Source organism: Crotalus tigris, unplaced genomic scaffold (assembly GCF_016545835.1).
Source record: "Crotalus tigris isolate CLP2741 ecotype Arizona unplaced genomic scaffold, ASM1654583v1 scf7180000019423.1032690, whole genome shotgun sequence".
Classification (NCBI taxonomy): Eukaryota; Metazoa; Chordata; class Lepidosauria; order Squamata; family Viperidae; genus Crotalus; species Crotalus tigris.
In genome coordinates this window covers 270,507-290,396 of record NW_024097532.1, presented here as the reverse complement: position 1 = coordinate 290,396, position 19,890 = coordinate 270,507, and the positions used below count along the sequence as shown (strand labels likewise).

At 34.8% G+C, this 19,890-nt stretch overlaps 1 protein-coding gene across 1 annotated transcript; it reads right to left on the bottom strand.

Moving 5' to 3' along the window:
• Positions 1-259: 259 nt before the first annotated feature.
• On the bottom strand, positions 260-4,727 carry RGS21 (regulator of G protein signaling 21). Its single transcript, XM_039362329.1, has 3 exons — positions 4,586-4,727; positions 2,990-3,153; positions 260-463 (listed from the first exon to the last, which is right to left on the bottom strand). The coding sequence occupies exons 1-3, from the start codon at positions 4,725-4,727 to the stop codon at positions 260-262; spliced, it is 510 nt and encodes a 169-aa protein (XP_039218263.1).
• Positions 4,728-19,890: the final 15,163 nt, after the last annotated feature.

Genomic DNA, 19,890 nt, shown 5'->3' with positions numbered 1-19,890 from the left:
CAGTCTCACATTTGAGTTCTGTCACTTGAAGCTTTCAGTAAGACATATTTTTTTTTAAAAAAAAAAATCCACATTCCCTATAATGGAAAACTCAGAGATTTGACACAATACGAAAATAACTTAATTAGTATGTATTGATTTTTTTTTTTTAAAAAAAGCCAAATTCCATGTTGTAAAACCTGACGTTTCAATTTCCAAATCATTCTATTAGTGCTAGCCATCAATATAGAGATGGCAAACTTCTTTTGAGCTTGACCTTTTACAAAAACGGCAGCCACCTTTTTTGACTTTTTTTCAGTTCCTTATTTACCAGTTCTGTATAAGCTTCTGACTTCAGAAACCGTGGAAATGAATCTTTGGCCATGAGACTGTAGATTAATTTTTGAGCATTATCAAAACAGTTGAGAGCTGGTTTCGAAATAGCTTGCATGATGTGGTCTCTGGTATTGAAGTCAATGTTTATCTGCAGGAAAAAAAATTGCTTATTCTACTGGATATATGAAATGTTGTCTGGGAGCCAAAAGCAAATAAAATTTGAATCATATCCCAAAATACACTCTTCAATGCAAAGCAGCAGGAAGGCCAGACTTTTGTTACTAAAATATTGACTACTAATTTTAATTTGGTTTCCTACTCCCCAAAGCCAGTTATCATAGTAACAACACCAAAACAGCAACAGGTTTTCTGGTAAATAAGATGATGAGCACTCCAGAATTTTCATGCTCAATACGTATTTGTGTCATTCTTTTTCTCACCTGGCTAATATTTGATTTATTGAATTTCAGTGCATATACATTTAAGGTAATTAAAAACTAACCCCAACCTTCTAATATAGAAAGCTATAGGAATTAGATTTTCATGCGTTCAATAAAAACATATATTTCTTCTCTCTTTTTTCAGAAAGCTGTTATCCCTACTCCAATTATAACTTGATCTGACAGCTGCAGACCTTATCTTTGTCACTCTACCTGTTTAATCACTGAACTTTTATGAACATTAAAATTCTTAGAGTGAATCTGAAGATTTTAGCATTGTGTTTCCAAAATCATATGTCCTATTCCACTTGGAAGTTCACAAAGAGAAGCAGAAATGAGACCATTTGATTGAATCAGCTTACTATCATCATGGGATAATTGGTCGTATTGCACCCACCTGTCAACAGACCGAAGTCATGTATAAAAATGAGAAACCAAGTTGAACAGTATGTTTTTAAATAGAAAATCAAATGAAACTGGCTCTACATCAGTGGTTCTCAACCTTTTTAATGCCGCAACCCCCAACTGGTTGTAAGTCGAGGACTACTCAACTGGTGCAGCACCGTTTGCAGAATGGGACTTTTGGCGGGCTCAGCAGGGCAGAGACAGCCTGGACAATTCCTATTGGCTTTTGAAAGCCAATAGAATTAGACTCTATTCAAGAGAGTCTATTCTATTGGCTTTCAAAAGTCAATAGAATAAAAGGGAGTAGCACAGCTAAGGAAAAGGAAAAAATGGTGGACTGCATTGTTTAGCGACCCCCGTGAAAGGGTTGTTTGACCCCAAATGGGGTCCCGACCCACAGGTTGAGAACCACTGCTCTACATGTTTAGATACTTAATTCCCTTACATCCATCAGTATAATAATCAAACTGACCATTAAACTAGAAATCAAAGCCAAGAAAGGTATGAAGAATTATAAAATGCTTTAATGAATGCTTTTTGGAATAGGATAACTTACACTAGTGATGCAAGATTGGAATAACTTTGATTTATGAAATATATACTATACGTCTAAAACTATTGTTTTTTTAGGTGGTTAGCTGAATTGTATTTTGTTTTATTGATCTGTTTCAAGATGATAAGCAGGTTTGCTTTCCTCAACCCTTGTTACTTGTGAATGTGCTGCTTTTGAATATTTTAATTTTCTCATTGTCTTCTGCTGCAAAAGCCTGCCAATGCATTTTTCCCTCTGGACTATTGGAAAATGTTATAGACTGATTCATCAACTGGCATCTACCAAATGTTTGAATTATAATTATCACCAATTTTAATGTAATATTTCACATGAAGAGGGATATGAAGGCCCTTTTCCCTGAACCCCAGGGATTCTGAACATTGTCATCAAAAACAGATGCGTGATAGCTGGTGGTATATTATTCAATTAGACAATACCGGGCTAAAGATAACAGTAATCTAACTCATGTAAAGTGGGCTTATTGGATTGTTTTCAATGATAATTTGTTTTCTGTATTCTCTGGGAACAATATCTGAATTTCAGTTGTATGGAACACAACGAATATTATGCTTTGTGCAATGATTCCTTTTTGATATTTCAACTATTTTTTTTTCATCTAGTTTCGGTTAATCATGCTGAAGATTGTGGGCCAAAATTCATACTGTAAGTGGTTCCAAAGTTTTTAATCTATGCATGCATGGTATCATCACCAAATAACACCTGTATCATATTAGATCCTCAAAGTTAACTCCATAGAAGTCCAGTTATTGCTAAGCAACCATGGTTGCTTCCATCCTTAAAATCAGACTTGAACCCAAAGAAAGTCTGTAATACTAATTTAACCATCTGCTCTGGAGCCTTTCTCAAAAGAGAGATTAAAAAACAGAAAATAGTTAGCTAAGGAACATATCCAAGTCAGTCTTTTTACAGAATGCTCCCTCTAGAAGAGCTGAAAGATACCTCTGCTTTGCTGACCCACTTGGTTAACAACTTCTAGTAGCTCTTATAAACCTGAACAGTCATTCATCCAAAGAGGATATATCCTAATGCTCATAATCCTTGTTCTTATTTTTAGATTGAACTATCAGACATGATCCATCAATACATATGGACAGCCACAATAAGTGGCTTCTTTGATCATCTCACCATCTGAGATAACAACATGATCATAATCATGCATAAAAATCAAATGTATATATCCAACCTGATAAAGATATTCATTCTTTTTCTTTTGCAAATAGAAACATGTGTTTTAAGTCATCCATAACTGGGTTACCTCCTGTGGTGCATCAGCTTGGATAAATTCAGAATAAATCCTTTGGGCTTTTGAAGCAATTTTAGCTGCTGATGTTTTTTTGAAGTCCTCACAAGCAAGCCAAAATTCAATATTTTCTTCGCTGAATTCTGATTTCAGGAAAGCTCTGAATGCATCCAGGCCATCTGAAAAACCAAAATAAGGATGGGGAGACATAAGCAACTTCAGTTCCATACACTGAAAACTATAAAAATTATTTCATTGGCTTTTATTGGAGGAAAACCAATGATTATCTTTTATGAGTATGAGCCAGTCATGCCAAAACATGACACTTAACTTGTCTCCATTCTGGTGAGCGATTAATAAGAGTTAGAGTCACATGCCATTCTGGAGGGTGAATTTTACCATTTAGATCAAGGGCTCAAACAAAACCATCATGAGTATTCTACAAGGATTAGCTCATTAGGCAAAGGCCAGACAACCACTAAAGTTTTTCCATTCACTGATAACACAAATTATTGTAAATTTTATCAGTCACAGCCAATCATAATGGGGAATTCTGCGAGTTGAAGACCACATATCTTAAAGTTGCTAAGGTTGAGAAAAACAGGCAGTGTGACAGATAAAGAGGGGACACAAAGTACATTAGTTCAAGATTTTGAATATGTTGTAGCTTTGACTTCTGTGCTGTTTTATATTACATTATTGTGGTTGCTTTATGTTTATTGTTTACCTTGTTTTGTTTTTAATTCTATGTTAACTTCTCAGAGTAGCATACTGATACAAATAATTCAAACTGACCATCCTTCACTGTCTATTTACACCCTAGTGTCCTTGTGTGATCAGTGTGCCATGAATTGCTGAAGTGTCATTGGCCCTGGATCTAGACGACCTGTATATATAATTTGGGAAGTTATTGCAGGGCTATCCAGAGAATTGCAGGATATTTCTACTTCCTTATTTAGTCGAAGTAAGATCTGAAATAATTCACTTGTTCTGTTTTAGAATATTTGTTTTTTTCTTTGATCAGTCAGCTCAGCAGTTTTTGACTTGGAGATATTGCATCAGCAATTTGGGATATCTCTGGTATGTGCAAAATAATTCATCCATGTCCTTTGGGACTGAAGGGTTTTTCTCTAGGTATAATCTGAATTAGATATTGGAGTTCCTTTATTATGACTTATTTTTATTACAGGAAACATTTGTATATAATTATTTAGGCTCTTGTGGAGTTTTTTGTATAATTGAAAGACAGTGATTTACTCTGGTCTGCAAAGTGGCATTACTTAAGTCTTTGTGGGTGTACTGGTTAGTAACATCAGGGAGGAGAAGAATAGCTGTGTAGATCAGGTTTGGAAATATATATAGTTCCTTGGATTTCTTGAATGGAAAAATAGAAATATGATAAAATATATGATGAGTGTAGTGTAGTAGAATAGAACAGAACAGAACAGAACAGTAGAATAGAATAGAGTGGAACAGAACAGAACAAACAGTAGAATAGAAATAGAAATAGAAATAGAAATAGAAATAGAATAGAATAGAATAGAATAGAATAGAATAGAATAGAATAGAATAGAATAGAATAGAATAGAATAGAATAGAATAGAATCTCACCTTTGTTAGCCAAAAGTGTATCCACAGATTCCATCCATGACATTCTTTCCCTTGGGGATGATCTGTGAAAACAACACTTGCTCTTAATATTATCTCTGTGAACATGTAGTACTTTGCTTTCAGTTATTTCCTCACAGCTCATGGGACCTAATTTAAGATACCATTCTTGCCTCTTGTTTTTTCCCCCTGCACATAGTATACTTCACTAGAGCAAGAAGAACCAGAGCAGAAGCACAGTGTTAAAGCTGTAGATGTTCCACTGGATTTCCTTTGGCTTTTGACATCAGCTTTTTCCTTTTTCTTTGCTTTCTCCTGAATACCCAATGATATTTAGTTATAATTAGTTATCTATATTTATTAATTATAAGGATTCTCCAATGCAGGTCTGGAAGCAACTTTTAATTAACTATAAAATATCTCAATAAAACACATATTTGCCACCATGGAAGAATGGTTGGTCAAATTGAAAACATAGCTGAGATGGATAAAATGACTTCTTTGATTAGAGAAAAGAAAACATCAATTTTATTGGTGATTGGAATTCCCTTATGCACTTTTTTGTACTATTTTTTTTTAAAAACTTATGATTTATGGCTTGGCGATTAGACAGGATAGAAAGATAGACAGAAAGACAGAAAGAAGAAAGTCATGATGTAACTTTAGAGAGAAAGAGGTTAAAATATAACTATTCTTATAACTACTGTGAAGAACACCAGAAATTACTATCTGTGTATTTTTATATCTTTCTTTTTTCTGTTTTGTTTTCTTACTGTGCTTTTAGTTTTCTCTATTATTTTTTTCTATTTTCACGGTTTCTGCTCTAATTTAGTTCTTATTACTGCTTTTAGTGAAAATTTTGTTCTACATGCTGATTTACCTTGGAATAAAGCCCATTAAACCCAATTTGATATATATTTGGATTGGCATGGATTCTCTAACATTAGAAGGAAAAAAAAGAAAAAGAAAAATGTAATGTTTGTGTCATGTGAAATGATCGCAAAACCATTTTTTTCCACAATTAAAGGGATCATGTAATTTAGTATAATATCCAGATTACCTATTCAGGAGAGAATCTTGAGGTCAAGATCAAGAGGAAAAAGAATAGAAGGAAATGTATTAGTGATGTTTCAGCACAGAATTGCTCTATGCTCTCTCAACACTGAGTGGGCTGTAGTCATTTATTCATATGATTATTTTGCTAGTGAGAAGTAGAGCTGTTGACAAGGTTATCATGGTAACATTGGGTAATAAATGGGCTTTGTCTTAATCCTTTACATTTACTGCTTTAAAAAATTTGCTTCCCAGTTTTGGTTCTCAACAAGACTTTGATTAAATGTTTGTTTAAAAAAAGCAGCAACAGAATCCCTCTCTGTTAAAATCTAGTTTAGTTTCCTCTCTGTGTCAGGAAAAAAAGAAAAGAAAAGAAAAACTTGTCTTCTTACTCCAACTCCAAAAATCTAATTAATTCAATATAGTCCAGCTCAGGTCAGATTTATCTAAATCTAGGATCTTGTCAGGGCAAGATGAGATCTTTTCCAAGCTGGTTAATAATTTCAAATGCTTTTTTCTTCTTCAAAGAAAGAGTCCTTTGAGCTTTGATATATGTACCACCAGGTGCAGACAGAGAATTTCCAAGAATCTGAAGAGTTATTCACAATCCCACCGATACCTACAACACATTTATTACAGTAGTCTTTGTCCATGCGGTGTTTCCAAGGAAGAGCGGTTAATCTATTTCAATGTCTGCTACAATAGTTCAGCTATCAATTCTTTTTAAGTAGCCTATACCCTAGGAAGCAATGTTTATTATTAATAGGTCCCCAAACTTCTTAGAAGACAGCAGAACAAAGGGCAATGTGAAGATCACTCTTGCATTAGAACTAAATCTGTTTTAATCTGTCTCTTCGAATAGTAAGGCAGTATTCAAACGCATGATAGCTTCAGTACACCAGAATACAGGACAATAAAATGATAAATAACATTGCAATTCTTTAGAAAACCGAACTGATCCAAAAAAGAGAAGTAATTAAAAAAATGGCATAATATTTTTAACTGCACCAAAACAATAGCAACATGGTTGTTGTTTTTGTTTTTGTTGTTGTTGTTGTTGTTGTTATTGTTGTTGTTGTTATTATTATTATTATTATGGATCATCGCACAGTCAGCCAGATGTTCAGACTGGATTTGGCATTTTGTCTACCTATCGAGTCCTTACCCAGGACCTGGGATAGGCAGATGTGGATGTTTGATGGTATTACAGGTATCGTCGCAGGATGGAAGCAGTTCCTAATAAGGCCGCCTTTTGCCATTGACTAATAGCGAATTTGTCAATGCCAATGGTGTTCAAGTGGTGCTCCAGTTGTTTTGGGATTGCACCCAAGGAGCCTATGACTCTTGGTACTACCCTTGCTTGCTTTTGCCACAGTCTTTCTATTTCTATTTGTAGGTCTTTGTATTTGTTATCTTCTCCAGTTCTTTCTCGTCTATTCTGCTGTCTCCAGGCACTGCCACATCCACTATCCAGACTTTTTTGTCTTTCTTATCGACAATTGTTAAGTCTGGGGTGTTATGTTGCAGGTGCTTGTCTGTTTGAATTCTGAAGTCCCAGAGCAGTTTAATTTTATCTTTTTCTATGACTTTCTCTATTTTATGATCACACCAGTTTTTGCTTACAGGCAAATGATATTTTTTGCAGATCTTCCAATGCACCATTGTTGCTACTTTTTCATGCCGCTGCTTGTAATCAGTTTGTGCAATCTTCTTGCAACAGCTTACCAAGTGGTCCACTGTTTCTTCAGCTTCTTTGCATAGGCGGCACTTACTGTCTGTTGCTGTCTTCTCAATTTTGACTTTGTATGCATTTGTCCTTAAGGCTTGGTCTTGTGCAGCCAGACTTAGTCCCTCGATCTCTTTCTTCAATTTTCCTGCTCTTAGCCATTGCCAGGTTTTATTATTATCTGCTTTCCCAGCTATTTTTTTCATGTATTGGCCATGTAGTGCTTTGTCTTCCCATGCCTCTATTCTGTTCTTCATTTGGTCTTTCTTGTAGGCCAGTTTGGTCTCTCCAGTAGTTAGTTATTATTATTATTATTATTATTATTATTATTATTATTATTATTATTATTATTATTATTATTATTCTCAATCATCGCATTATTATTATTATTATTATTATTATTATTATTATTATTATTATTATTATTATTTTGGTGGTGGTGGTGATAATGGTGGTTTTAGAAGTGGGGCATTCCAGAAATACCTCTCAGTTTCTTAAAAATGCTCTGTTTATACATCACATCACCTTCCTATCCCTCAGAGTGCTTCATTTTGCCATGGATATGGCAGGAGCCTATGTAGGACTTCATCCATTCACAGTATTCCTCTATATTATTTTTTTGTGCACTCAATTTTTTTCTTGATTCTATGAATAAGGAAATGGCATAATTCAGTGACTGAGCATATACTTTTCATGTTAGAATGAATCCATGCTGATCTACATGACAGTAGGGGTGAAAATGCACATCTCCATAAGCAAAAATTACTATGTATATATGTACACTGAACGAAAAACATTGGAAAAGAATTTCCAATCCATCTTTTTCTATCACTGTATCTTCAAAAAGGCTTCACATTTCATGCAGCTTCCAGCCAGTCTTCAGCAAAATGACTTCCTGTTTCATCAAAAGGCAATTTTCTATACTTAGTCAAGTGCATTTTTAAAATTGTGAATAATTTGCAAAACATTTAGGAAAGTCAGGCTAAAAAAGGTGAAAAGCAAATATAAAAGAAGAAAGATCAAGCTATAGATAATCACATGCTGCATTCTTTTTCCTCTCCCCTCTCCCCCCAAAAAATCAGGAAAATTTTGAAGTGTAAAAGCTTATTTGTTTTTTTGTTTGTTCAATTTAAATGACTGACCATATCACACAAGCACCTCTTAGCAGTGAACAGAGTTAAAATATAATAGCACTTAGATTTATATACCACTTATATACCACTTCATAGAGCTTTACAGTGGTTTACAGAATCAGCATATTGCCCCAATATGGGTCCTCATTTTACCAACCTTGAAAGGATGGAAGTCTGAGTCAACCTTGAGCCAGTGAAAATCGAACTGCTGGCAGTGGGCAGAATTAGCCTGCGTTACTGCATTGAGATGGATTGAGCTGGCAGTGGGAATGCAGACTTAGCCTACAATATTGCATTCTAACCACTGTTATGCTCTTAATATAAAATAAAAATAACATAAAAATAAATAATAATACATTATGCTGTATATGTTTGGATAATGTATACATGCACATACCAAGACAGATTAAAACAGTGATATGCAATAAAAGATTGAATTTATTATAATCTGATTATTGCAAATAGATCTCAGTTTTGCATAGTTTCCACTTGTACAACTCTCTGAGCCTTCACTGCAACATATTTTTTTTTGCCAACTAAAGGGTTTAGTTTTTATTTGAAACACACACAGTTTGCAACAGATTCCAATGTCCCTTTTGCAAAATTGTCTGGCTGTATAAAATAGAAGACAATTTATTGTTAAAAAAACAGAGAACAGACAATAGTCACTCCTCAGAATCTCAATTTATCTGAAGGGAATACATTGAGTATGAAATGGTATTGTTTAGGGGAAAAAAGTGCAATGTTCAAAAATAAATATTGGGGTAATGATGACTTTTTCTTTTTTCCTTTTTAAAACATGATTTTATTACAATCTTAAAATACGCTAAATGTATAGAAAATGAAAAGGAAAAAAAAGAAAAGGGATAAAAGGTAGGAAATAAGGAAAAAAAGAAGTGAAAAAAAGGAAAGCATAAAAAATTGACTTCTACCCTTTTTATTAAGTAATTGCCATCTTACCTTCAACTCTTTCCAGTCCCTAATCTGTAAATTATCATTTCAGTCTTTTCTTCTTTCAGCAAAAAGTCCATACAACCTGCAATACTGCATTCTAACCTCTGCACCACCTACAAGCTGTGGTGGCGCCGTGGTTAGAATGCAGCATTGCAGGCTAATTCACTGCTCACTGCTAAGAGTTCGATCCTGGCTGGTTCAAGGTTGACTCAGCCTTCCATTCTTGTGAGGTTGGTAAGATGAGGACCCAGATTGTTGGGGGCAAAATGCTGACTCTGTAAACTGCTTAGAGAGGGCTATGAAGCACTATGAAATGATATGTATGTCTACGTTCTATTGCTACTGCTATTCTAGTCTTTTTACAGCGTATCTTTTTTAGTGATGACTTTTTCAAATGAAGAAAAATTAAGAAAGAATTTCAGCTTGTTTTAGATAGCTACTCAGGAGATAACAATTTTACATCATATATAACGTCTCCTTTCCTATTTTTTTCTTTCAAGAAAAGAAAACAAAAACTTTTTTTTAAAAAAAATAACTCACTTTATTGGCATGTTTCACTGTGCCACTTGTCACAGGTAGCAGTAGCTTTTATTTTCTGGTTGATTCTGTGAGAAATAGATAATGTGAGAGGAGGAATATCATAATTAGCATACCTATAATTAAACAACAGGTTTCAGACTGGTATTCAACACCTACAATATTTCTAAAATAATATTTTCTTAATCATAGACATAACAATAACAAATAGTTTGACGCAATAAAAGTAGATTATTTTAGATGGATTTGGATATTAACAAGATTCAAAAGAGAGTAGTGATTATCTTGTCTAATAATCAGAACAGATGAAGACACTCATGGAATATTTAAGAGTGAAGAAAATGAAGGATAGAGAATACTTAAGGGAGGGGAAAAAAGCAGGAAATTAAATAATAAACCAAAGGGAAATAATATTGTACTGAAGATTTTACACATTCTGCCTCCATTTTTTAACACATTACTCTGAAAGACCAATCTCTATAGGGAGTGGTTCAAATCATGTGCTTCATATGGTCAGTGGCCAAGCAGAAGATGCAATCAATAGCACTGTTAGGGTGAAACTTTGTAGCCAAAATCTAGGGTTCTACTTTGTACTGATACCTAAAATGTCCCCTACCATGTTTGCAATTTTAAAAGTTCCTTTTTGCCTGCTACCCTCTACAATGCCTAAATGTTCCATTTTTTTGTCCCTGTTTTTCTATTTTCTCTCCATAAAACTTGGATTTGGAACCTCTGGGATATACTTTTCCAGAGGTTCCAAATCCAAGTTTTGTGGAGAGAAGGACAGACTCGCTGTGGGTAGACCTATAGTAATTTCAGGCATCCAGGCAGACCAATTGGAAAACGGTTTGATAAATAGCTCATGGTACCAGTTTTATCCTAGAACTCTGAGGATACATCAATTGAAAATTCTTCTTGCAACAAGAAGTTTTACAGTTTTGCATGCAATGGAAATGGGATAGATCCTGTATGTGGGGGAAAATAAATGGAGAAACAGAGTTTTGCTCTGTTATTTTAATCAGAGTGAGAAGTAAGTGAGTTTTATTAATAACTGTTGAGCTGAATATTCAATTTTGGTAAATGTTTTGGAGGTCTACAGAGGCTCATTCAGAGCTTCCAGGGACTGCACATGGCCTTGAGGCTTCCAGATGTATTTTCAACCCTAGTAGGATCCCCCCCCCCATGGATGGGAAAACAGGTGGTAATGGGAATGGGCTAAGGTAGTAAAAGTGTCTCCCATCAAAATTCTGCTTAAGAATGGAATGAGGGACCTTGGTGTGACTCACAACATGAAAGGGGGACCTTGAGGAAAGGGAAGAACAGATGCTACCTAGGAAACAATCAGCTAAGAAGGGTAAGAACCCACAGTCAATTAACCTTCAGAGAAAGAAATTGAGGAAGGATCTGTTTTAATAAAGTAAGCAGTTGAGATGGAAGGCAGGAAGCTTGTACTTCAGACTTCCAATATTCTGTTAATATAGCATTACAATAAAGTAGATTTAGCTGACCTAGTCATGTTTCCTGTCTGGTTTACCCAGGAAAGGTGACACAGCTTCCCTATGTTTCATACTTTACAGCTGAAGATCTTACTTTTTTAATAATTAGGTTTGGGAGCTTAACAATAACCCCAACCCTATTTATAATCCTGTTCTTAACCCTATAACATCACTAGTACAAGCCTTTTTAAGGTTATAGGTATATAAGTATATGTAATGCAACACATACGCACATGTACACAAGCACATACAGAAACAATATATTTAACATATCAGTGGTGTAGCATACTTATTTTACTCTTTTTGTTCCTAAACAGAAGAAAATCATATTTCCTAAGAGGTGGCTGTTAGCTGGATATACTTGATGAAGTGTCTCATGTCATATGAATGTATGACATGTTGTAAGCATCTCCATTTTGTTTTTCTCCAATATCAAAACAAAAATGCTCAATATAGTATTCATGATCAAAAGGAATGGAAAAGTAGGAGCAACACTTGATTGATAGGTTTATACAGAATTTACTAAAGGGTCTAAACATGTCTCTGATACTTCATGGAATATAACATCATCCACTTCCAAAGGCTATTATTAGAGATTACCCAGAAAGCTTGATTGACATCACCAGGTAATCTGGCCCTCTGCTTGTGTTGTGCATTCTATTTACATCCTATAAGCCAAACATAGTAAAGACTCTGTCTGCTGCTAGGCCTAAAGCAGATGTTCCTCATCTGAGGAAAACATATTGTAAAAGATGTTGGTTATTTCCCCTTGATGCCCAGCCAATTTTAATGCAGAATAAAATGAGTGAAAGATAAACCCAATAATCTTATGCACCCTACTATTTAGCTGTGACAAACTAAATTAAATGAATCAGCGAAAGAAATTCCTCACTTAACCTTGAGCTCAAAAGAGATATAAGAGTAGATGAAAAACAACCCTCAGGCAAAAACTAATTAGCAAGAAGAAGAAACAGACCACATCTGCTAACCTTACCAGCATGGGGTAGCAGCATGCTACCCTCCCCCCAAAAAAAGGAAGGAAGGAAGGAAGGAAGGAAGGAAGGAAGGAAGGAAGGAGGAAATAAAAACAAACCTTAGGTACTTAGACTCTGTCCTCAGGAAAAAAAAATCCCATATTTTCCATTCTAAATAGGCTGGAAACAAGCTGCTTCTCCCTTTCCTGGCAGCAAACAATGTGGAAAATGGAGGCACTTCAATTAAGCAGTTTCTGAAATTATGAATGTTTCCTTCCTGTTATAGGTCTCTTGTGAATGCACATACATGTCAACCTGATATATATATATATATATATATATATATATATATATATATATATATATATATATATATATATATATATGTTTTCTGAGGTTTTCGCGGGTATTTGTATGTAAGTCTTTGGTTGTTCGGGTTTTCTCCCGCGTAAAATTGGAAGTGTCTTGGCGACATTTCGATGAAGTCCCATTCGTCATCTTCAGCTGCATCATTAGCCACTTTAAACCCCTCCAATCCATACATGAAGCAAACTGACATCCTCCATAAAGATGAGACACGACCACAAACGCAAAGCCAAAAAATAGCAAGGCAGCCCAAAATCTTAAACCCCCCTGCAACTCAGACTAACCTAAGCACAATCAAACAGAACACTCCCCAGCCAATCAGAGCACAGCCAACCCCCCAGCCAATCAGAGCACAGCCAAGCCCCTAACCAATCAGAACACACCTCCACCCAATCAGAACACAGCCAAGCTCCCACCCAATCAGTTCATACCCCCACTGGCAGTTAAAAGGAAGAAACAGCTAAGACCACACATTGCTGCTCGAAGCACGAAGCTGAAAACACCAGCCTGAAGATGACGAATGGGACTTCGTCGAAACGTCGCCAAGACACTTCCAATTTTACGCGGGAGAAAACCCGAACAACCAAAGACCTACATATATATATATACATATATACATATATACATACATACATACATACATACATACATACATATATATTACTAAAAATAGAGGAATGATTCCTGGGTGTATACATATTAAGAAATAAAATGTGATCACCAGGAAGAAATATAAAACATTTAAAAGTTTTAAATATAAAACGCTAAAAATTTTAAATATAAAACATTAAAAGTTTTTAATAAAAAGCAGACCTAGCTTTTGTTGGCTCACACACACACACACACACACACACACACACACAATCTACACCATTTCTTGTATTTGCAGCAGTGTATAATGTCTTAGGTTCTAGAAGATGAAAGACAGTAGTGAACATGCTAATGTTTGTGCAAAATAATACTACAGTTGTGAAGCCACAATTTATGAAGTTTATGAAGCCACAATTTATGAAGTGTATAGGAAATTAGAGATAAGGTTTGGAGATGGATAAGGGTCTTTTTAAAATATAGCTTTGATGTTTGTTGAATAGTAATCCAATAATATAAATAAATTGAATACGTAAATACACACATACGTTTAGACCATTCTTTATTTTTTAGTTAAGACCCAAAGACTTACTTGCTTCAATCTGCTTTACAATAAATTATTACAATTATTACTGTTTGGTAATAATTAGATTATTCATTCAGAGTAGTCCAGTTCAGTCTGCTAAAATTATAACTCCCAACTTTTCAGTCCAAAGTACGAATTCCTTCAATTACCTGTGCAGATTCCTGAATTTTCTTTCAGTATCAATATAATGTAAAAAATCATAGTATTTCCTCAACCCACTCAGTATGTTGTCTTTTGTATATCAACTTGACTTGATAAACAAATTGACAATCAGTATGATAGAAAATGCTATGCAATTGTTGTCTACAATGTTTTCTTTTTCATCAAATGCTTTTTCTTTCTTTGGAGATGAGATGAGTTGTTTTATCAATTCGTATCAGTGACTGGGATAATCGTGTGTTACAAGTGGCGTAGAACAGGATGGCATTTCATCTTTATTTTATAAGCAAATGCTAAACAGAGAACAAGCTGAATTTTATTTCAGCACTGGACAGCGTCTTCCATTAAAATGGTAGGCTGCCAAGTTTGTATGTCACATCTTTTTCTCATCAGCACCAAATCTTCCATTAAGGAAATTTCCTCTTTCTGCCAATTCTGAGGGAATTGTTTCCATTTTTTATTCATCACGTTCATAGTCTGCCTATCAGTCTCTCTCCCCTACCAGCCCATACAAGAAAAAATTTCACTATCCTGAATTTGGTTATGACTTGAAACTATCACGTTTGACAGAGACAGAAATAAAGAGAGAGAAAAAAATTCTATTCAATTGCTGAAACATTAAAATAGTTTCTGCCAGGGCACCTGCAAATTACCACAAAATGTCATTTTCTAAGAGACTGGGAATGGCTTCTTCTTAATTTGTCAGTTATGCCTGAATAGCTCTCATTTGTTACATTATAAAGGGGTTTGGAAGTTATCAAGACACAGCACTCCAATCAATCAGAGACTAACAACACCTTTCATTCATTTGTCATATCTGGACCACTTGAGATTTTTCTGCTATTTTTAATTTGAGGATTTGTCATACTTGGGCTGGATTTTTTCTTCTTTTGATGATTGAGAGAAATCTGCAGAGTACCCTTTTTGTTGCTGCTGCATATCTGTGCATTTGACACAGGAAAATATTTTCTTGTAAACTGACCAGGGTTGTAAAGTATACAAACTGAATAAAACTGATCAACCAACCAATCAATACAAACTGAAAGTTTAATTTAATCCAGTATTCAGTTTCCTATAGTGACCAGACAGATGTTTCTAGGAAGTAGAAGTTGACTCTCATTCTATATTGTTGATTATGAGATTCCATATGATATATATATATCATAATTAATGTTTATCCATCAGATTATGACTACACTTATTTTAGTAATTTATTATCATTTCTCCCTCTTTGGTTGCTTTGCTTTAGTTAGGATTAAGGTTACAAAGCAGGTGAGAACTTAAAAATATTCAGCTATGAAAAGTCACATAAAAGAACATAATTGCAAATATGAATATTTATACAAAATGACAAAATTGCTCAGACATTAAGTCAGTGACTTCTCTTTGATTTGCAATTGAGGTAGAACACATTATTTTATGGCAGTATGCAGTGAAAGCATGTATTTATATAGTAAGAAACAATAAAGAAGTTAATGGATTCTTCTCTACCTTTCTCAAAATAAGTTTAGGATATGGGACTTGGCTACCAGTTCCTTCCCCACAAATATCTGTGAAACAGCTAAAACATCTTCCTTGCCAACCACACCTTACAATACATTCTGCATATAGCACTGAGGGCCATAGGAGTTTGACTTTGCCAGATAGGTAGAAAAATATTTCAAAACTCAAAGTCTTACTTGTATTGCCCTCAGTACATTGTACATTCAGCTTTGTTAACAGCTTAAGAAGTGCTTCTTCACTCAGTTTTTGGGAACTTTGAAAGTGCAGGGTTTCAAGATTGCTTTGAACACTTTGTGTAAACCTTAGAGTACTACATACATAAAGCAATGTATGGATTTGGTAACATTTTCTATTGTATTTTTAAATAGTTTTAATGTGTCTCAATGGGTCGGCGTGCTTATTTTTATTATTAAAAATGCTCCACTGATTTTGTGCTTTATTTGCTGAATGATTATTGCAGTTGGAAGGCTGATTCTTTGATGAAGTCCAGCATATAAATTGAAATTAATAAGGGAATCATTATACTCGTCACCATCATCAATAATCATATATCTGTTTATATAGAAATATGTCCCATTCAATTCAGTGGGGCCTATCTAAGATTATTGTGCATTGGATTCTCATTTAAGTTTTTTTAGGTTCCATATGCAAAATACTTTATATGATTTATTGATTGATTTTCCAGCCACTTGTCATTCTTACAGCCTTGGCTTCCTTAGTATGCAGAGCAAATGTATCAGTAATGAGCATAATAGTGGTGTTCAATAAGACAATAAGCAACACTAATTATAATGAATGAAGAATAGCAAATATAGAATTGGCTAATAGACATTCATATTATATTTTATTAAAATTGTCATGTAAATTAAAAAAGGATTTTGACTTGGCTTTGCAAAGACTGTAAAATTATCATCAGTTATACACAGAGACTATTCCATATTTGGGAATATGTGACTTCAAATATTAAACTATAAGTCATTTAGACCTTTAAGTAAGTAACAATACTGTAAATTTAAGTAAATTCTCAACCATGTACATTGAAAAATAGCTGGAAGCATTACCCATTAGAACTTTTCAGTTCAGAAGTACCTCTTTGGGGGGCAGTCGTTTGAAACTGCATGCAAGTTATGGAAAGAGCTGAAGAAAGCTGTATGTGAGATTAAATCCAGAAGGACTGAGTTCAGTCTTTTCCCTTTATTACCAATACCCCATGGGCTCTCTCATTGTCTAATATTCTCTATTTAGTCTCTCAAACAGCATGGTATCAGAGGCATGAGCAGAAAAGTCTTACCAGAGGTCTGAATTAATTACATGTTGAAGATGTTTGAAATTGTGATTAAAGCTACTTGTAATTATATGAAGTCATCTCATTTTTAATATAAGTATTCCTATATTACAGTAATACATTAGAAAGACATGGATCCATTCTAGCCTACCTGTACCTATTCAAAAATGGCTGGAGTTCATTACTGGCACCTGGATATATGATGAGAAAAGATTAATTTTGAACTATAATCCTGTATCTCCATTTCTTGATATGAATTACATGATACACAATGTTTTTGCCTTGTTAGGATCCCAATTTATTTTATCAGTCTTCATTCAACCCATTACTGAATCAAAGCATTGAATCAATATTGTATTATTCTAGTGACAAAGACAAATGAAAGTAGAGTTGGGTGTTATCAGTCTAGTAATATTTCATTTAATTGATAATATGCAAGATGACTGTAGGATCAAGGAATATCTTCTAAGTCATACCTTTCCCCAACATGCTTAATCATATCACTTATCAGATAAATTAAGATGATTTTGCAAGAAACCTGAATATGAACTGAGTCTAGATTACCTGTTTACTCTGTAAGACTTGAGATGTTCGATTTTTCTCAAAGAATCATGCTCATGAAGGCTATTTTAGAGTCTGGTCTATGACTGATATTTTTGATTATTTAGAACCAGTAGTATTTCAATTTGATCCTACTGCTCAGTGGTATCCATCAGGGCAGGGATGAGGGCAAAGGGGGACAGAATGATGAAAGCAGAATCATAATGTTGTGACAAAAGCCCCTTTGTGCATTGATTGTGATGGTATGATGCTGCTTTAGTCATTTTGATGACAACAGCAAACTTCTGCATGCACCCAGGCTACTTCTCATATAAAGAATAATATCTTACTGTAGATAATGGATTAGTTGAAAACTTGATATTTAAAACTCTTGGAATATTTGTATATTTTCCAATCTGCACACCACATAGTCAGGAAAAGCCTAAGTGAAGACACTAAAGTAGACACCTCTAAGGTTCATAGTTGGTTCTTCTGTAACATTAGCGAGGACTATGTTCCAAAGGGTAATATGAGAGAGAGGAAGTCTACTTCCATATTCTTGTATGATGTTTCTGAGGTGGCATAGTAGTTAGAAAGCAGTATTGCAGGCTAATTCTGCTGATTGCCAACATTTCAATCCTGACCAGCTTAAGGTTGATTCAGCCTTCCATTCTTCTGAGATCAGTAAAATGAGAACCCAGATTGTTGGAGGCAATATGCTCTGTAAATAGCTTAGAGAGGGTTGTAAAGCCATATGAAGCAGTATATAAGTCTGAGTATTACTGTAAGCTACCCAAAGTTTCTTGATGGTGACATGAACAGCATATTAATTTAATAAATAATTTTCCCCCAAGTCAATTATCGATGATATGCAAAGACATAGTTCATGCAATTTCAATCAAATAAGCTACAGTGTTTGATTGTGGTTAAAGCAGAGATTATTATTTACAATGACTATATAGCCAAGTTTCAGACATCATACTAAACCCAACCACAAAACAGATAAGCATAATATGCAATTATTTCCAACTCTATATGTAATTATATAATTCACAGAAACTTGCAAAGAAAATGGTGACAGCAGGCTATTTATAGCCTCCTCCCTCCATACTGGTAATATTTTACTTATAACCTTAGTAAGTAGAACTCATATGTTAAGGTCACAACCTTCCACTTAAGATGTTTCAGAAATACTTTCCTACTGAGAGTTCAGACTCAGAAAATCTAAGTAGAGGAAACAGCCATCTTTTTTTGTTGTTGTTGTTTGTTTCCCCACTAAAGGCACTAAGAAATTAAAACTAGCGGTCAGTTTTTGCAAACCTGCATTTTGGACTTTGGCAGTCGTGACAGGTGCAGTTTACCATTCCAAACATTTCAAGATCCAAAGCTATTTCTTTCACAAAGACTAACTGGATTCAGATTTTATAGCTGAAGCAACCATAGCAGCTGGTGTGATCACTGTGCTACTGCTACCGCTGTAATGCTTAAGGCTCCCAAGTGAGCATTCAGTGTTGCATTAAATTTTATCTTCTGTATCCCAGGAGGCTGGTGTTAATAAAATAGTGCTGAATGTTGTGGTGTTCATAACAGGGTCAACTTATAAGGGAGGGGGACTGCGAGAAGCTTTTCCTTTGCAGAGCTCAGTGGAACCTGACATCCCATTTAGAAAGTCCTTAACCCATATACTGTCCCTGAGTGCACATCAGGTGGGTTCTGGCTATTGACTGCTGGCATGCAAACAAAGAAACTGCATTGGCTTCAAAGTACCTGGCATAAATACATTATTATTATTATTATTATTATTATTATTATTATTATTATTATTATTATTATTATTATTATTATTATTTAAAATGCTTGTGACCAGCATCTCATCCATTTCAGTGTGGCAGGTTCTTATTTTCAGTTATAGCATCTTTAGCACATCAAGGAGAACACACACACACACACACACACAAACATGACCTATTGAAGTATTATGGAACTGGGGCTGTTTAAGCACAATTAATACAACCGCTATTACTCAAGCTGACATGAAGGTGGAATCAATAAACTCAGCCACCAGAGAACAGAGACTGCTAAAAGATATTCTTACCTAAATGAGATAAGTGGCTCCTTCCCACTCTTGGCTTGTTTTTCTAGTTCAGTTTGGATTTGCTTGGATGGAGTTTAGAATTGGATTTCCTTTCTCTGAAGTGACTGCTGGCTTCTCATGAATCCTGTTTTGAATTTATTGGTTTGCCATTGTGGAATCCATTTCATATGCAAGATATCCTGGATTTGATAGGGACTGGAAGGAAGTCAAAAGGAAATAACTATACCTATGGAGTCTTGGCTATCGAGGCAATGCCAACATAAACTCAAAGGATTAAGACATGGCTGGCATGTCTAAGCTAGGAGAAACAGCA